We start from the raw sequence: 13,992 nt of genomic DNA, 5'->3' as shown, positions 1-13,992 counted from the left end.
ATATCAGTCTCCGATGCCTTGCTCTCACAAATACGAGCAACGATTTTTCTCACTGCTTTCAAGTTTAGTCAATGGAACAATGTGTCAGATGCTAACATTATAATGTGCTTTAGACTTCCATCATTCTCAACTGAGGTTTGGGCTTCACTGACAGCCTTGGTAGCCCTCAGTATACGCCACTGGCAGTATTAGTGAGACTCCAGCTACGAGGTGGCTAACTGCACGATATGGACACTCACAAGCAACATACCTACCTATTTTGACATTCTCATTGTACTGCAATCTACCAACGAAAGCCTTTTGGACTGTATCTAATGCTGAGCACATAATTTTTTTGGTTGATACAGATAAGGAACAGTCAACTCGTTCAAAAACAGAGATTTTGTTCAGGTGGCACACGTGGCTGGCTGAGGTGATGTGCTTCTCAAAAACTAAAATGTTTTCGGCCCATTTAGGGCAATTTTCAAGCATTAAAGTTTGGAGCATTTGGCCTTGTGCTCAGTGTGTGGAGGAATGACTGCTGCCAACTTCAGTTGCCACCAGAGTGACACAGTGAACTGTAACAAATTGATTACTTGGGGGACTGTTCTGAGTCAGACGTCCTTCAGTATTCATGCCCATAACTCTGAATCACTGCCATCTGCGACTTCAGTGGTCGCTCATTGGAGGGCGGAGTGGAGATCGGTTGTGTTCTCAGATGAGAGCCGTTTCTGTGTTGGTGCCAGTGATGGCTGTAGGTTGGTAAGGAGGTCAGGTAAACGCTTGGAACCAAGCTGTCTGTGGCGTCGACACACTGGACCTACTCCAGTACTTATGGTCTGGTTAGCAATTTCCTTTGACAGCAAGAGCACTCTCATCATTATGCCAAGAACCTTGACAGCGGATTTGTACATCATACTGGTGACTGAACTGGTTGGGTTGTCATTCAATTGCGGTATTCAGTAGGGTGTTGTCCGTCAGGATAACACTCGTCCTCATACTGCTGCTGTCACCCAGCGTGCTCTACAGTTTGTCGACCAGTTGCTTTGGCTGGCTAGATTACCAGACCTTACAATTAAAGTGTTTTCTGACATTCCCACCTAATCAATCTACACTGACTGACAGAGCAAATGCAACACCAAGAAGGAGTGGTCAGAACTTTATGCCAATTGAAGGGTAGACTGACGTCACTGAGGTATGCTCATGATGTGAAATGCGCCGCTGTGCTGCGCACGTAGCGAACGATAAATGGGACACGGCGTTGGCGAATGGCCCACTTCATACCGTGATTTCTCAGCCGACAGTCATTGTAGAACGTGTTGTCGTGTGCCACAGGACACGTGTATAGCTAAGAATGCCAGGCCGCCGTCAACGGAGGCATTTCCAGCAGACAGACGACTTTACGAGGGGTATGGTGATCGGGCTGAGAAGGGCAGGTTGGTCGCTTCGTCAAATTGCAGCCGATACCCATAGGGATGTGTCCACGGTGAAGCGCCTGTGGCGAAGATGGTTGGCGCAGGGACATGTGGCACGTGCGAGGGGTCCAGGCGCAGCCCGAGTGACGTCAGCACGCGAGGATCGGCGCATCCGCCGCCAAGCGGTGGCAGCCCCGCACGCCACGTCAACCGCCATTCTTCAGCATGTGCAAGACACCCTGGCTGTTCCAATATCGACCAGAACAATTTCCCATCGATTGGTTGAAGGAGGCCTGCACTCCCGGCCCCGGCGTCCGCTCAGAAGACTACCATTGACTCCACAGCATAGACGTGCACGCCTGGCATGGTGCCGGGCTAGAGCGACTTGGATGAGGGAATGGCGGAACGTCGTGTTCTCCGATGAGTCACGCTTCTGTTCTGTCAGTGATAGTCACCGCAGACGAGTGTGGCGTCGGCGTGGAGAAAGGTCAAATCCGGCAGTAACTGTGGAGCGCCCTACCGCTAGACAACGCGGCATCATGGTTTGGGGCGCTATTGCGTATGATTTCACGTCACCTCTAGTGCGTATTCAAGGCACGTTAAATGCCCACCACTACGTGCAGCATGTGCTGCGGCCGGTGGCACTCCCGTACCTTCAGGGGCTGCCCAATGCTCTGTTTCAGCAGGATAATGCCCGCCCACACACTGCTCGCATCTCCCAACAGGCTCTACGAGGTGTACAGATGCTTCCGTGGCCAGCGTACTCTCCGGATCTCTCACCAATCGAACACGTGTGGGATCTCATTGGACGCCGTTTGCAAACTCTGCCCCAGCCTCGTACGGACGACCAACTGTGGCAAATGGTTGACAGAGAATGGAGAACCATCCCTCAGGACACCATCCATACTCTTATTGACTCTGTACCTCGACGTGTTTCTGCGTGCATCGCCGCTCGCGGTGGCCCTACATCCTACTGAGTCGATGCCGTGCGCATTGTGTAACCTGCATATCGGTTTGAAATAAACATCAATTATTCGTCCGTGCCGTCTCTGTTTTTTCCCCAACTTTCATCCCTTTCGAACCACTCCTCCTTGGTGTTGCATTTGCTCTGTCAGTCAGTGTATATAATTATATAAAATAAGATTTTTTTCTGTACATTGCTCAGAATTTAAAAAGACAAGTCCACAGTAACAAGGAAATGCACTTTCCTGATATTCTGCTATTGAATACTCGATCGGCTCTTTGATTGACAGAGCATGGCACAGTCATGGGTTTTTGACTTGCGAGTGTGAAAATATAATCTCGATTATCTTCTGAAGTTAATTTTACTTCCTAAATTCCACCGTACGTAATACAAGTAAATAGATACAAACACAGTTAAAAGACTAAAACTTTAATTTACAATACAATAGTAACTAAGAATAAAATTTATTTCCAGGAAATGAAAAAAAACATTGACTCTAATATTTCAAAGTTAAAAATGACTGACGAGGTCAAATGACTGCTCGTCATCTCGTAAAATGAGACACATGGTGCTTGGAAGTTTTAAACTATGACGCAGATTGGCCAAGTCCGTGCACTCGGAAATGATGTGTAATTAGGTGGGCACCGCAAGTGCACACTGAGTGGAGTGGCATCATCCTCTCTTCAATAAGCTAGAACGGTTTGCTATAACAGTCAAACCGAAGACAGCACAATATCACTGCTCACCTCCAAAACACCTAATGGGAAGTCATCCATACTTTCATTGCCCCTTATATTGTTAAATATATCTGCTTTAAGTCCCACTAACTACTTTTACGGTTTTCAAAGAGGCCGATGTGCCAGAATCCAGTCCTGCAGGAGTTCTTTTATGTGCCGGTAAATCTACCGACACGAGGCTGACGTATTTGAGCACCTTCAAATACCACCAGACTGAGTCAGGATCAAACCTGCCAAGTTGGGGTCAGAAGGCCAGCGCCTGAACCGTCTGAGCCACTCCACCCAGCCCTTATATTGTTTTCAGCTTTTGGAAGGATGGATACCTGCCACTCCTCCCCCCCCCCCAGCGAGATATTTCCAAATATCTCAACTGAGAATATGTACATTATCATTAGTTGGAACTTCGTAAGGTAAAGCGGGCAGCATGACTGCCCCATTGGCAGCCTATCAGCTACATCCATGTGGCTTGGGAGCCACAAGAAAGTAATTCTGCTACTTACGTTTCACAAGCTGGCCAGTAGATTTTGAATAGCCTGCAGGCAGGGTAGGGGGACACACACGTATGAACAGACCGAAATGAGATCAGAGAGTCAGTGTGCACAAGTTAACACTAATGTCCATAGGACAGCGTGTACCACAAAGCTCCCAAAATGGCATAGAACTCTGCTGAGTACAAGCTGCAGGTTTTAGGTAGAGAAAATATCAACCTATCATCATCCACAACTAATCAACTGCTCACATTCCCTTCTACCATCAAGTTAACCATGTAAAGCACCTATCATCTTGGATCTCTGAACCTGAAAAGTCTTCAATGAAAGGAGGTATCCGTGTTAGCTTTTGCGCCGGTATGTAGATTCAGGATAATGTCAGGTCAACTTACTGTCCAAGGAGGTACCTTACTACTAGGCACTCTAACAAGATAAGGAATTGAAGGTCTACCAAAACCTTCCAAAAAGCAATTACAACGAACTGTGTTGCTCATAAAAAGGTGGCACGCAGCCAGCAATTCTGATTATGGAACACGCAAGGGCTTGGATAATGTAGTATCTGTCGTAGATTTACAGCATATGATAACAGCACTTGCTTGCATTACGATTTACTGTTACATCAGATTCTGCAGGCAGACTGGCTACATGACTTGTACGGAAAGATCTCATTGCCAGCTTAACTCCACAGTGGTGGACACTATTGTTTATTTAAAACAGATTTGCATGTTGCTCTATATGCTGCACAGCAATCTAATATAGATAAAATATATGTCTTATAAAAATGTAAGAGCACCATGCGATCAGTGCCCCTCCTCATTACATTGACTATTTTAGTGTACTTAGCTCCCATGAAAATTTACTATAAAAAAGGAGCTCAAGGAATCTGTATGTGTCTACTACCAGAAGAGCGATGTTTCCCAAATAATGCTCAGGATAGGGATGGGATTTGTGCTTCTGTCAGAAATTGACAACAAAGGATTTGTCCGTTCAAAATCGGAAATCATGTTCTAATGTCCACTGTTCCACTCTCCTAATAGTTTGTTGTACTATAATGTAATGCAAAACTATCTACATATAGTGATGTTATTACTACTGAACCTGCAGCAGGAACAATATAGTTTATGGCAATCACAAACAAAGCAACCGATCCCTAAGGGACTCCATTTTCCTGAATGTAGTATTGCAAATATGCCCTGTTAATTTGGTCACAGAAAAGAATGGAAGAACAAAAAGTTTGCCACAAACACCAGCAAGTTCCCTTGGAATTTCTGCTCCTGCAGAATTAAAATTATGCCAAACCGTGATGTGGTGTCATACACGTTCAAATAGAAGAAAACTGCCACCAAATGCTGTTTTCGTAGGAAAGTATCCTAAACTTACCTCTCCAGATGGTCAGTAGCAGATCAGCCCTCCTGGTGGCCATGATCATTAAGGCATCATGACTTTATAGTCCAACACCATGGTTAGCCTGTTCAAGACCCATTGGTGGAAAAAAAAAAAAAAAAAAGTCACCATCAGAAAATTGGCTAGCAGTGGAGGAAGATGTGGTGGTATACAATTTCCGATCATTACATTGCATACCAAAATCCTGGATTCAATAACAAACCTCTCCACAGTGTTCATATAGAGTGAGGGCATATGATGCTGCTGATGGTGATTCGTCCTTCAGATGGAGATATTAAGCCTTGAGCAGATCCCTTAGTATCATTCGACAGGAGTAGGCTACGTGCCAATATCGGGTTACAACTTCTCCCTACATCATCATCATTATCTCCTCACACTCACGTGCAGAAAGACTAGGCGAGCCGAATATTTTCCTCAGACACTCCCGGCACTCAAAGCCACACGATAAATAAACAAACAAACAAAAATGTGGTTGGTCAAGCAGCTCGAAAGCCACACTGGTACTTGGACAACAGTCACTTTTGTCCAGACACTACACAAGTCGTTTGTTTACCATTCTCTCAAACAGCTTATACCAGCAATTATTAAGACAAATAGGCCTATAGTTTCCTGCATCCTTAGGGTCCCTGTCAGACTTGAGGAGACAAAACAAATGAATATTCCCTCTCGCCATAGAGATGGAAACTCACCCCCAACTAGATTCTGTTGAGCACTCTTTACCAGATATCTTAGGTTATCCTCACTGAGATGTTCAACATCTGATTATGGATGTTACCTGATCCTTGCAAAGCTCCAAGGCACTTTAGAGTTCCCACACTGTAAAGGGCACATTACAAACTTCTGAATAACGAGTAGATAAACATACAAAAAGATCTATAACAATTTAGAACATTAAAAAACCACCAATATTAGAAACTTCACTTAACCGAGGTCAAGAGTCCCTAAAAAATTAAGAGAACAAGGAGAACAATTACTGGACAACAAAATAGAAGACCGATACGCACAATGGCAAGTTATGTAAAGGACTCAAAACTTACCTTGAATGGATTGACAGCAATCAGTATTGAACCGACATAGGTATAAATGTGACCACCAATGAAACGCGCTCGAAGATTATCCAACAATGTCTGTTCATTGAGATCTGGAAGCTGACAGAGATCAGGATATTCCTTGTCTTTGAGTTGGTACAGAAAGCGATAAAAGTAATCCCGGATCAACTGTGGATCCATAGTAAAACTATCAGTCCATAGGCTATCATTCTGTTTCTCACGGAGATAAAATCTGAAATTGAACAAGAAAAATTATACATCACAAGTATATATAGGCCAAGGCTGAGTGAGTCAGTTGCCTCTATTATGCAATTCGTCATTTAAAGACACTAATAACAATACCAATATGCTTATACTACATAATGAATGGCTTTCACTGTACACTTCATAATGACACATCAGCCAATTCTATCAAAATGATGAGGCATCTTCAAGTCTTAATACCAAGTAGTTCTGTCTAGGTGGAACAGGTTTGGGCAGTTCTCTGTCTGTGAACTTCATCTACAGAATTTAAATTCCATCGGTTATAGATGCATATATGCCATCAGAGATCATTTAGTACAAGAACCTCTGAATGCACTCCCTACATGGACAAAGATGTGAATGAAATGTGTACGGTATAAGTAATGTACATTACAACCAGTAATCTGTGTGGGGGCATTAAATAACGACAACATTCGTAATACTACAACACCGACTCCATCTTGTATTTAACCCAAAGAAACAATACAAAGAACACACACATACACCATATTCAGTCCAAAATATAGGAATACCAAAGACTTATCAATCCGTGACATCCTCTCCACCCTGGTCAATCTCCAGAGGGATGACCAGCTGAATCAATGAAATCAATCAATACTGATCTGCATTTAGGGCAGTCGCCCAGGTGGCAGATTCCATATCTGTTGTTTTCCTAGCCTTTTCTTAAATGATTTCAAAGAAATTAGAAATTTCCCTTGGTAATTTATTCCAATCCCTGACTCCCCTTCCTATAAATGAATATTTGCCCCAATTTGTCCTCTTGAATTCCAACTTTATCTTCATATTGTGATCTTCCCTACTTTTAAAGACGCCACTCAAACTTATTCGTCTACTAATGTCATTCCACGCCATCTCTCCGCTGACAGCTCGGAACATACCACTTACAGGTCATTATCCTCATGGTTGTTCCGTACTGAATGATGTTATTCACAGCAATTGTAATAAGTATTTCTTATCCACCTATTCAATACAAGTCACCTTTATTGGTGTTTACATTTTTATACAATTAATTCTTCTAAGGGACATGTTTCGCTCTTATAAAGAACATCTTCAGCCATTAATTTTAATCTTAAAATGATGTTCGTGAACAGTCGTAAACATATTAAAAAGACAATAGTCAAAATTAAAATTACAGCAGTCTAAAAACCAAATTACATTACATTTTAAAAAACCAACATTAAAACACTTCAAAAACGTGACAACATGAACATTTAAAATTATCACAATGTCCATTCAAAACCTTGTGTCTGAAACTATTATTGAATCTTTGTCTATAAAAACAGTACCAAGGTGAACACCAATCCTACAGTGGATAAGAAATACTTCCCATTATAACTGCTGTGAACATACCACCTAGTTGAGCAGCTCGTCTTCTTTCTCCCAATTCTTCCCAGCCCAAACTTTGCAACACTTTTGTAACGCTACTCTTTTGTTGGAAATCACCCAGAACAAATTGAGCTGCTTTTCTTTGGATTTTTTCCAGTTTTTGAATCAGGTAATCCTGGTGAGGGTCCCATACACTGGAACTATACTCTAATTGGGGTCTTACCAGAGACTTATATGCCCTCTCCTTTACATCCTTACTACAACCCCTAAACACCCTCATAACAATGTGCAGAGATCTGTACCCTTTATTTACAATCCCATTTATCTGATTACCCCAATGAAGATCTTTCCTTATATTAACACCTAGATACTTACAATGATCCCCAAAAGGAACTTTCACCCCATCAATGCAGTAATTAAAACTGAGAGGACTTTTCCTATTTGTGAAACTCACAACCTGACTTTTAACCCCGTTTATCAACATACCATTGCCTGCTGTCCATTTCACAACATTATCGAGGTCACGTTAGGTCAGCTGATCTTGGTTCTACCAGATCGGTGGAGAATGACACCTCTGATCTTGTTGTCTCCATCTCTCCGTACTTCTACCCTGCTCTCTTCCACATGTCTGGGTCTAATATCTTCTTGTGGAAGTGCGACGTCTCAGACTCTGGGTTTGTGTAGTCCTTGTTGTCCCTTAACCTCGTGGTAATTTCTCAACAAGAGAAGATATTCCATCTTCCAGCATTGCCAGAAGGCTTCAGGGATGTTATGTTTATGGCTAAATTCTTTAGTGAGGTCTCCTTTCATTGATGGTTCCGGCTCATTTGGGATTGCTGTAAGTTTTCCACTGCTGAGGAAATGGGCTGGTGTCAGGACTTCATCACTGTCTGTCTCTTGAGTGATTGGTCTAGAATTCAGGGCAGCTTCAATATGAATCAAAATTGTGTTCAAGCCTTCGTCTATTTGTGACCACCCTAATTACTTTCATCAGGCAGCGCTTGGTGGAGCCTATCATCCTCTCCCACCACCCTCCCCACCAAACTGCTCGTGGCACAATAAATTTCCAGACAATTCCGTGCTATGCACAGTACCTTGGAGTCTTGTAGTAGTTCTACCAGTTCTTTGTTAGCTGTAACAAAAGTTTGAGCATTGTCTGAATGGACTGTGTGAGGTAATCCACGACATCCAACAAATCGCTGCATGGCCATCAGGAATCTGTCCATCGAGAGGTCTGTAGCTAATTCAGGATAAATAGCACATGTAGTGGAGCAAGTGAATAAGATTCCGTATGACTTCTTGACCTATTTGTCAAATTTTACATACAGTGGACCAGCAAAGTCGATTCCTGTAACTGTAAATGGTCACGTAGGACGTGGGCTATTTTGAATGCAGACACGTGTGGAGACATTTCTCGATAATCTGCCTAGCTCATAAACTCCAAAATTCACTCCAAAGCTCCGTCATTACAATGAGAACTAAGGTGATGAAGTCTAATGTGTGTCTGCATAATTAACAATTGTGTAAAGTGAAAAGCTCCATCCAGGAGTACTGGATGTTGCTCGGTCGTTGTCCAGTCTACAAAATGTAATCTTCCTCCTATCCGAATGACACTGTCCTATAGAAAGGGATTGAAACGGGCGATCAAAGGTGATGTTGCCTGGCTCCATGTCTAAATGGTTAGCGTGCTGGTCTTTGGTCACAAGGGTCCCGGGTTCGATTCCCAGCAGGGTTGGGAATTTTAACCATAACTGGTTAATTCCGCTGGCTGGATGTGTCGTCTTTATCATAATTTTATCCTCATCATGACACACAGGTCGCCAACAGGCGTCAAATCAAAAAGACTTGCATCTGGCGAGCCAAACATGTCCTCGGACACTCCCGGCACTAAGAGCCATATGCCATTTCATTTCAAAGGTGATGTTGGTAGGAGGGCTTCCCTGCGTAGTGAAGCCAGTTCATCTGCGAAACATTGTTCTTGAACTCTTTAAAAACATAACTCCGAGCAACTTGCAATTCGGCAGCTGTAAGTGCATGGGAAAATCATACTCTCTATGACGCGGAAGATCCAAGCAGTGACGTAGTAATTTCTAGTAACAACTGAATCGTTCTATTCTCAGGAGAGGTGTAGACGTAATAACTATAAGAACTTGAGGTTGGGTTCTCATGGCTTCTGGTAGTGTCGTGTCTAAGCTGTTATCATTGGGTGGCCAAGACGTGCGCTCTTCAGAAAGCCATTGTGGTCCGCTCCACCAGCTGTCGAGTGAACACTTATGCGCTTCAATACCACGTGTAAGGTGGTCCGCTGGGTTCTGGGTTCCTGGGCAGCGTCTCCATTGTCTGGATGTAGTATACTCCAGTATTTTGGTTACCCTGTTACATAGATTTTACATTTGTTTGGATCATGTTTTATCCATCCGTGGGTAACTGTAGAGTCACTCCACATGGTGGACTTCGGTACGTCCAAATCAGTTGCTGTACAAAAGTAGCAAAGTAGACGTGAGCTAATTAATGTGGCAAGCAGCTCCAACTGAGAAAGTGTGACCTTTCTTATAGGTGCAAGTCTAGTTTTGCTGCAAAATAATAGTACCAAAGAGGTGGTATTAGAGGCAGATCGTATGTACAAAACAGCACCATAAGTTCTTTCTGAAGCGTCGGAAAAGACATGTATCTCTACGTTGCTTTGCTTGTTGCATATGCCACTGCATCTGGGAAATGTGTGTATCTGATAAACTCTGTAGTTTCGACATCCAGAATTGCCATCTCTGTGCAAGATCTGTTGGTAGTTAGTCTTCCCAATCGATTCCCCTTAAGCAAAGATCTTGGAAGAGTATCTTTGCAATGATAACCACTGGGGTGAACAATCCTATGGATCATAGAACTGAAGACATGCCCAGAAAAATGGGTTAACCCACACTTATTTAAAATGGAGAAAATTTGAGGTTTGTGAATGAGGCTGAAAAGAATATAAGACATTATCTTCATTCATTTTTGTAAACATAAGGTCCAAGCAAACAGTAAAATTTTTCATATTTTATTACCCAAAACAAGACATTATCAATAAACGAAGAGAAACATTATACTAAACTTCTTCAATCCTTTACACACCTATCACAGATGGAAATGATTTTTTTTTTATATATATATATCTCAGAAGCAATCTATACATCTTCCATTTACCCTATATTTAACATGTTGTCTTTGTCTACTGCATTTCCAAAATGGTATAACTGTATCTTATCCTGGAAAATTGATGGTTCAAGGTGTTATTTAACAGTAATCAGTGCTATGGTAAAAGAAAAATGGTTCATCAGAAATAGTCTCAGATTCTGGAACAGATTTAATGTCTTGGTAGTATTCATGATAAACTGGTGGAATACATTCCATTAGTTCCTGTAAATCTTTCAGCTTTGCAGGATTTCTAGCTCTTGGACCATGATATTTGGGGGGGAAAATCTCACAACTAAGTGAAGGTCTAACAGGTAATTTTGTTTTCTTTCTAATATTCACAGAATCATAACTCTCAACTTCACCATAGCTACACTTAAATTAAAAAAAGAGCTTAAAAGGCTGGTTTTTAGTTACTTTCAAACAAGTAATCTTGCTCAGAAGTACCTTTTGACCAGATTCTAACCCTAATTTTCTCTGGACTTTATCGAGAAGAAGTTTTGCTGTGATAAACATACCAGTTGTCATTTTGACAACACTGAAAGGATTTTTAACTCTAGTTTACTGAACTAGCTCCATCCATTTATCAGAAACATAAATATAAGATTTTTTTAATGCTATTTGTTCGGGCCATTGACCTAGATAGATCTTTTGCCCCTACTTGCACCATATTTGAAGAACCTGCATGTATTTTGTAAATGGCGGAAATGTAAAGTGTTGAATGTGAGGAAAGGAACGTTAAGGGCGACACAAACACCCAGTCTCCAGACCAGGGATATTAATCATTTACAATCAAAAACCCCTGACTTGGCCAGGAATCGAATCCAGGGCCACCGGCTGACAGGCGGACGCATTGCCCCCACACCGCAGGGCCTCTTTTTTTCTCAACAAGACCACATGGTAAAAATGTATGGCTGCTAAGCTTAAAAGCCGTTAACAACTTGCTTGGTAGACTAGCTGGTACTTCATGGGGCACAGATGCATGCACACTACGAACAACTGCTCTAGCAATAGTATATTCACCAGATGAATATTGCTTCTCTGTATGGCTCAATAGCTCCCGTACTAGCCTGGTTGATGTCCAACTGCACCACACAATGAGAATTACATCTGGTACGTTGCGCTCTACTCCTATTCAATGGTTACCATTACTGAGCAACATTCAGCCTCCTCACATCAGATGGCAAAGTGCCCTTGTTAGACTGTGGACCAGGATAGCGAAGAATAGTTACCTCTCAATACATCAGGATACAGATGAAAATGCTATAATGAGACTCAAGTCACGGAAACCTGCCTGGAAGTCGGGAAAGTAAGTAGTTAATTCACATTTCAAGCCTGATGAAATTGGAAATGCGAATGGTCTGAATCACACTCTCATGGCATTGTCAACATCAGGGATCCAACTACAAAGTTGCCTGGGTTCAACCTTCCTCGCTCCATCTGGACCACACTCAACAGGATACGCTGCGGAGTAGGAAGAAGTGCTTCTGCTCTGCATCATTGGGGCTGGAAAGACTCTCAAGCTTGTGACTGTGGTGCTGAAGTGCAAACCATCCTGCACATTCTGAAGGACTGCCCTCTGCGAGCTTTTGCTGGTTCCATCGAGGACATTCACGGAGTGACCCCTGAGGCACTCTCTTGGCTGGAAGAGCTGGACATTCGTCTCTAAGAGAGAGTTTGTATATATATTGTAAGTATATAAAATAAATTTTTTTTGCCTGTTAAGAACTTGTACCGAGTCGATTGTCAACTGTAGCATCATACGCTAAATAATAATGCACTTTTGAATCTACCTTATATAACCATTGGACATAATGTTGGCATTACAGCATAAGATATTTGAACTTGACACCACGATGTCAGTGACTCTTTACTCTAAGAATTGTATCCTATTTTTAAAATTATAGCAAATATAATTTTTGGAATTGTGGCATTCATGGAACTCTAGGAAGTCAAAGCCTTTTAACTTCAAAAACTGTACCATATATGTATATATCTTAACATTAAGCATTTTATTAGAATAGTGGCATTCATGTTTAATCTTAATAATGTTTTATTCTGTACAGTCGCTACTGAATAAGCAGGTTCATCAAGAGCTGACGATGACCCATTTAAGAGGTCGAAACTGTACTGTCTTTTAATGAAATTAAAATTTTAGACACTTTGTAAATAAGGTATTGATTATGTGGAAAACTCCCATCCTTCATAACAGTGTGCTCAAACTATCAATATGGACCATGAAGCTGATAGATTACAATAATAAACGTGCTATTTAATTTTTTAAACACTTGACGTGTATTGTAAAACACTGCAAAATTTCCATTAATTTGAATGTACTGCTTTACCAAGGGGTGTGCAATAAAAGTAAATAATGCAAGCTTATCTGAGGAGAACCGTACGTTTTTTCTGCTCAATTACTCGAGACATTCGCCCACTGCTTATACCGAAGATGTCAGTTGCAGCACTGGGTTAGCCCATTTTTGACATTACAGACAGAGCAAATCCAGAAACGCAAAAACTTTCACTTTATGTATTTAACCTAATATGATCCCTGTGCCTGAGCCCAATATCACAAAAGATAGCTCTCATATCCGACAACAAATGGCAGTGCATAACTCAAATATTTTAATCTTGAGGGTTAACCCGTTTTTCTGGCCAAGTCTTCAATTTGGCTGTGGCACGGAGAACACTCCTCTTTGTTCCTGCTTTTCGATACAGAGATTCTGTAATGTTTTGCTGATCAGTGAATATTTGGTCATCTTCTGTATTCCAGTCTACTCCAAGTACTCCTGTCTCTAACTTGAGTGCTTCATTTTCACTTTTCCATTTCTCTTTCAGAGGTTCCAAGCATGTAGCCCATTTTGCGAGTGGGAGTTTGGTATGCTTCAATAACGTTGTGAGTTCATAGTAAAGTAAGGGTGTATTCTGCAAGAAGGAAGGTCCAAACCTTTGCAGAAGTGTGCCTGAGCCGGAGTTTACATATGGTAGGGTGGCCAGTTCCTTTCTGCTCCTCCATTCCCTTAACCCCACACCGACAGCACGTGGCAACCCATCCAAATCTTGACCACGCCCAATGTTGCTTAACTTTGGAGATCTCACGGGATCCGGTGTTTCAACACGGCTACGGCCACTCATAGTAGAGGATTATTATATGGTTGTCATTGTTTCTGCTTGCGGTGAAGTCATCCATGAATGTGA

General features: G+C 42.1%; 1 protein-coding gene across 2 annotated transcripts in view; it reads right to left on the bottom strand.

Annotated features, from left to right (window-relative positions):
- The window catches only part of LOC136858446 (unconventional myosin-IXa), an 842,620-nt gene that overhangs the window by 806,408 nt on the left and 22,220 nt on the right, over nucleotides 1-13,992 (bottom strand). For both annotated transcript variants that reach the window (XM_067137995.2, XM_067137996.2), the window contains exon 2: nucleotides 6,025-6,268. In XM_067137995.2, the coding sequence (XP_066994096.2) occupies nucleotides 6,025-6,268 (244 nt within the window). The remainder of the gene's footprint in view (nucleotides 1-6,024; nucleotides 6,269-13,992) is intronic.

Source organism: Anabrus simplex, chromosome 1 (assembly GCF_040414725.1).
Source record: "Anabrus simplex isolate iqAnaSimp1 chromosome 1, ASM4041472v1, whole genome shotgun sequence".
NCBI classification, from domain to species: Eukaryota; Metazoa; Arthropoda; class Insecta; order Orthoptera; family Tettigoniidae; genus Anabrus; species Anabrus simplex.
The sequence above is the reverse complement of the archived record's forward strand: the minus strand, read 5'-3'. Positions and strand labels throughout refer to the sequence as shown.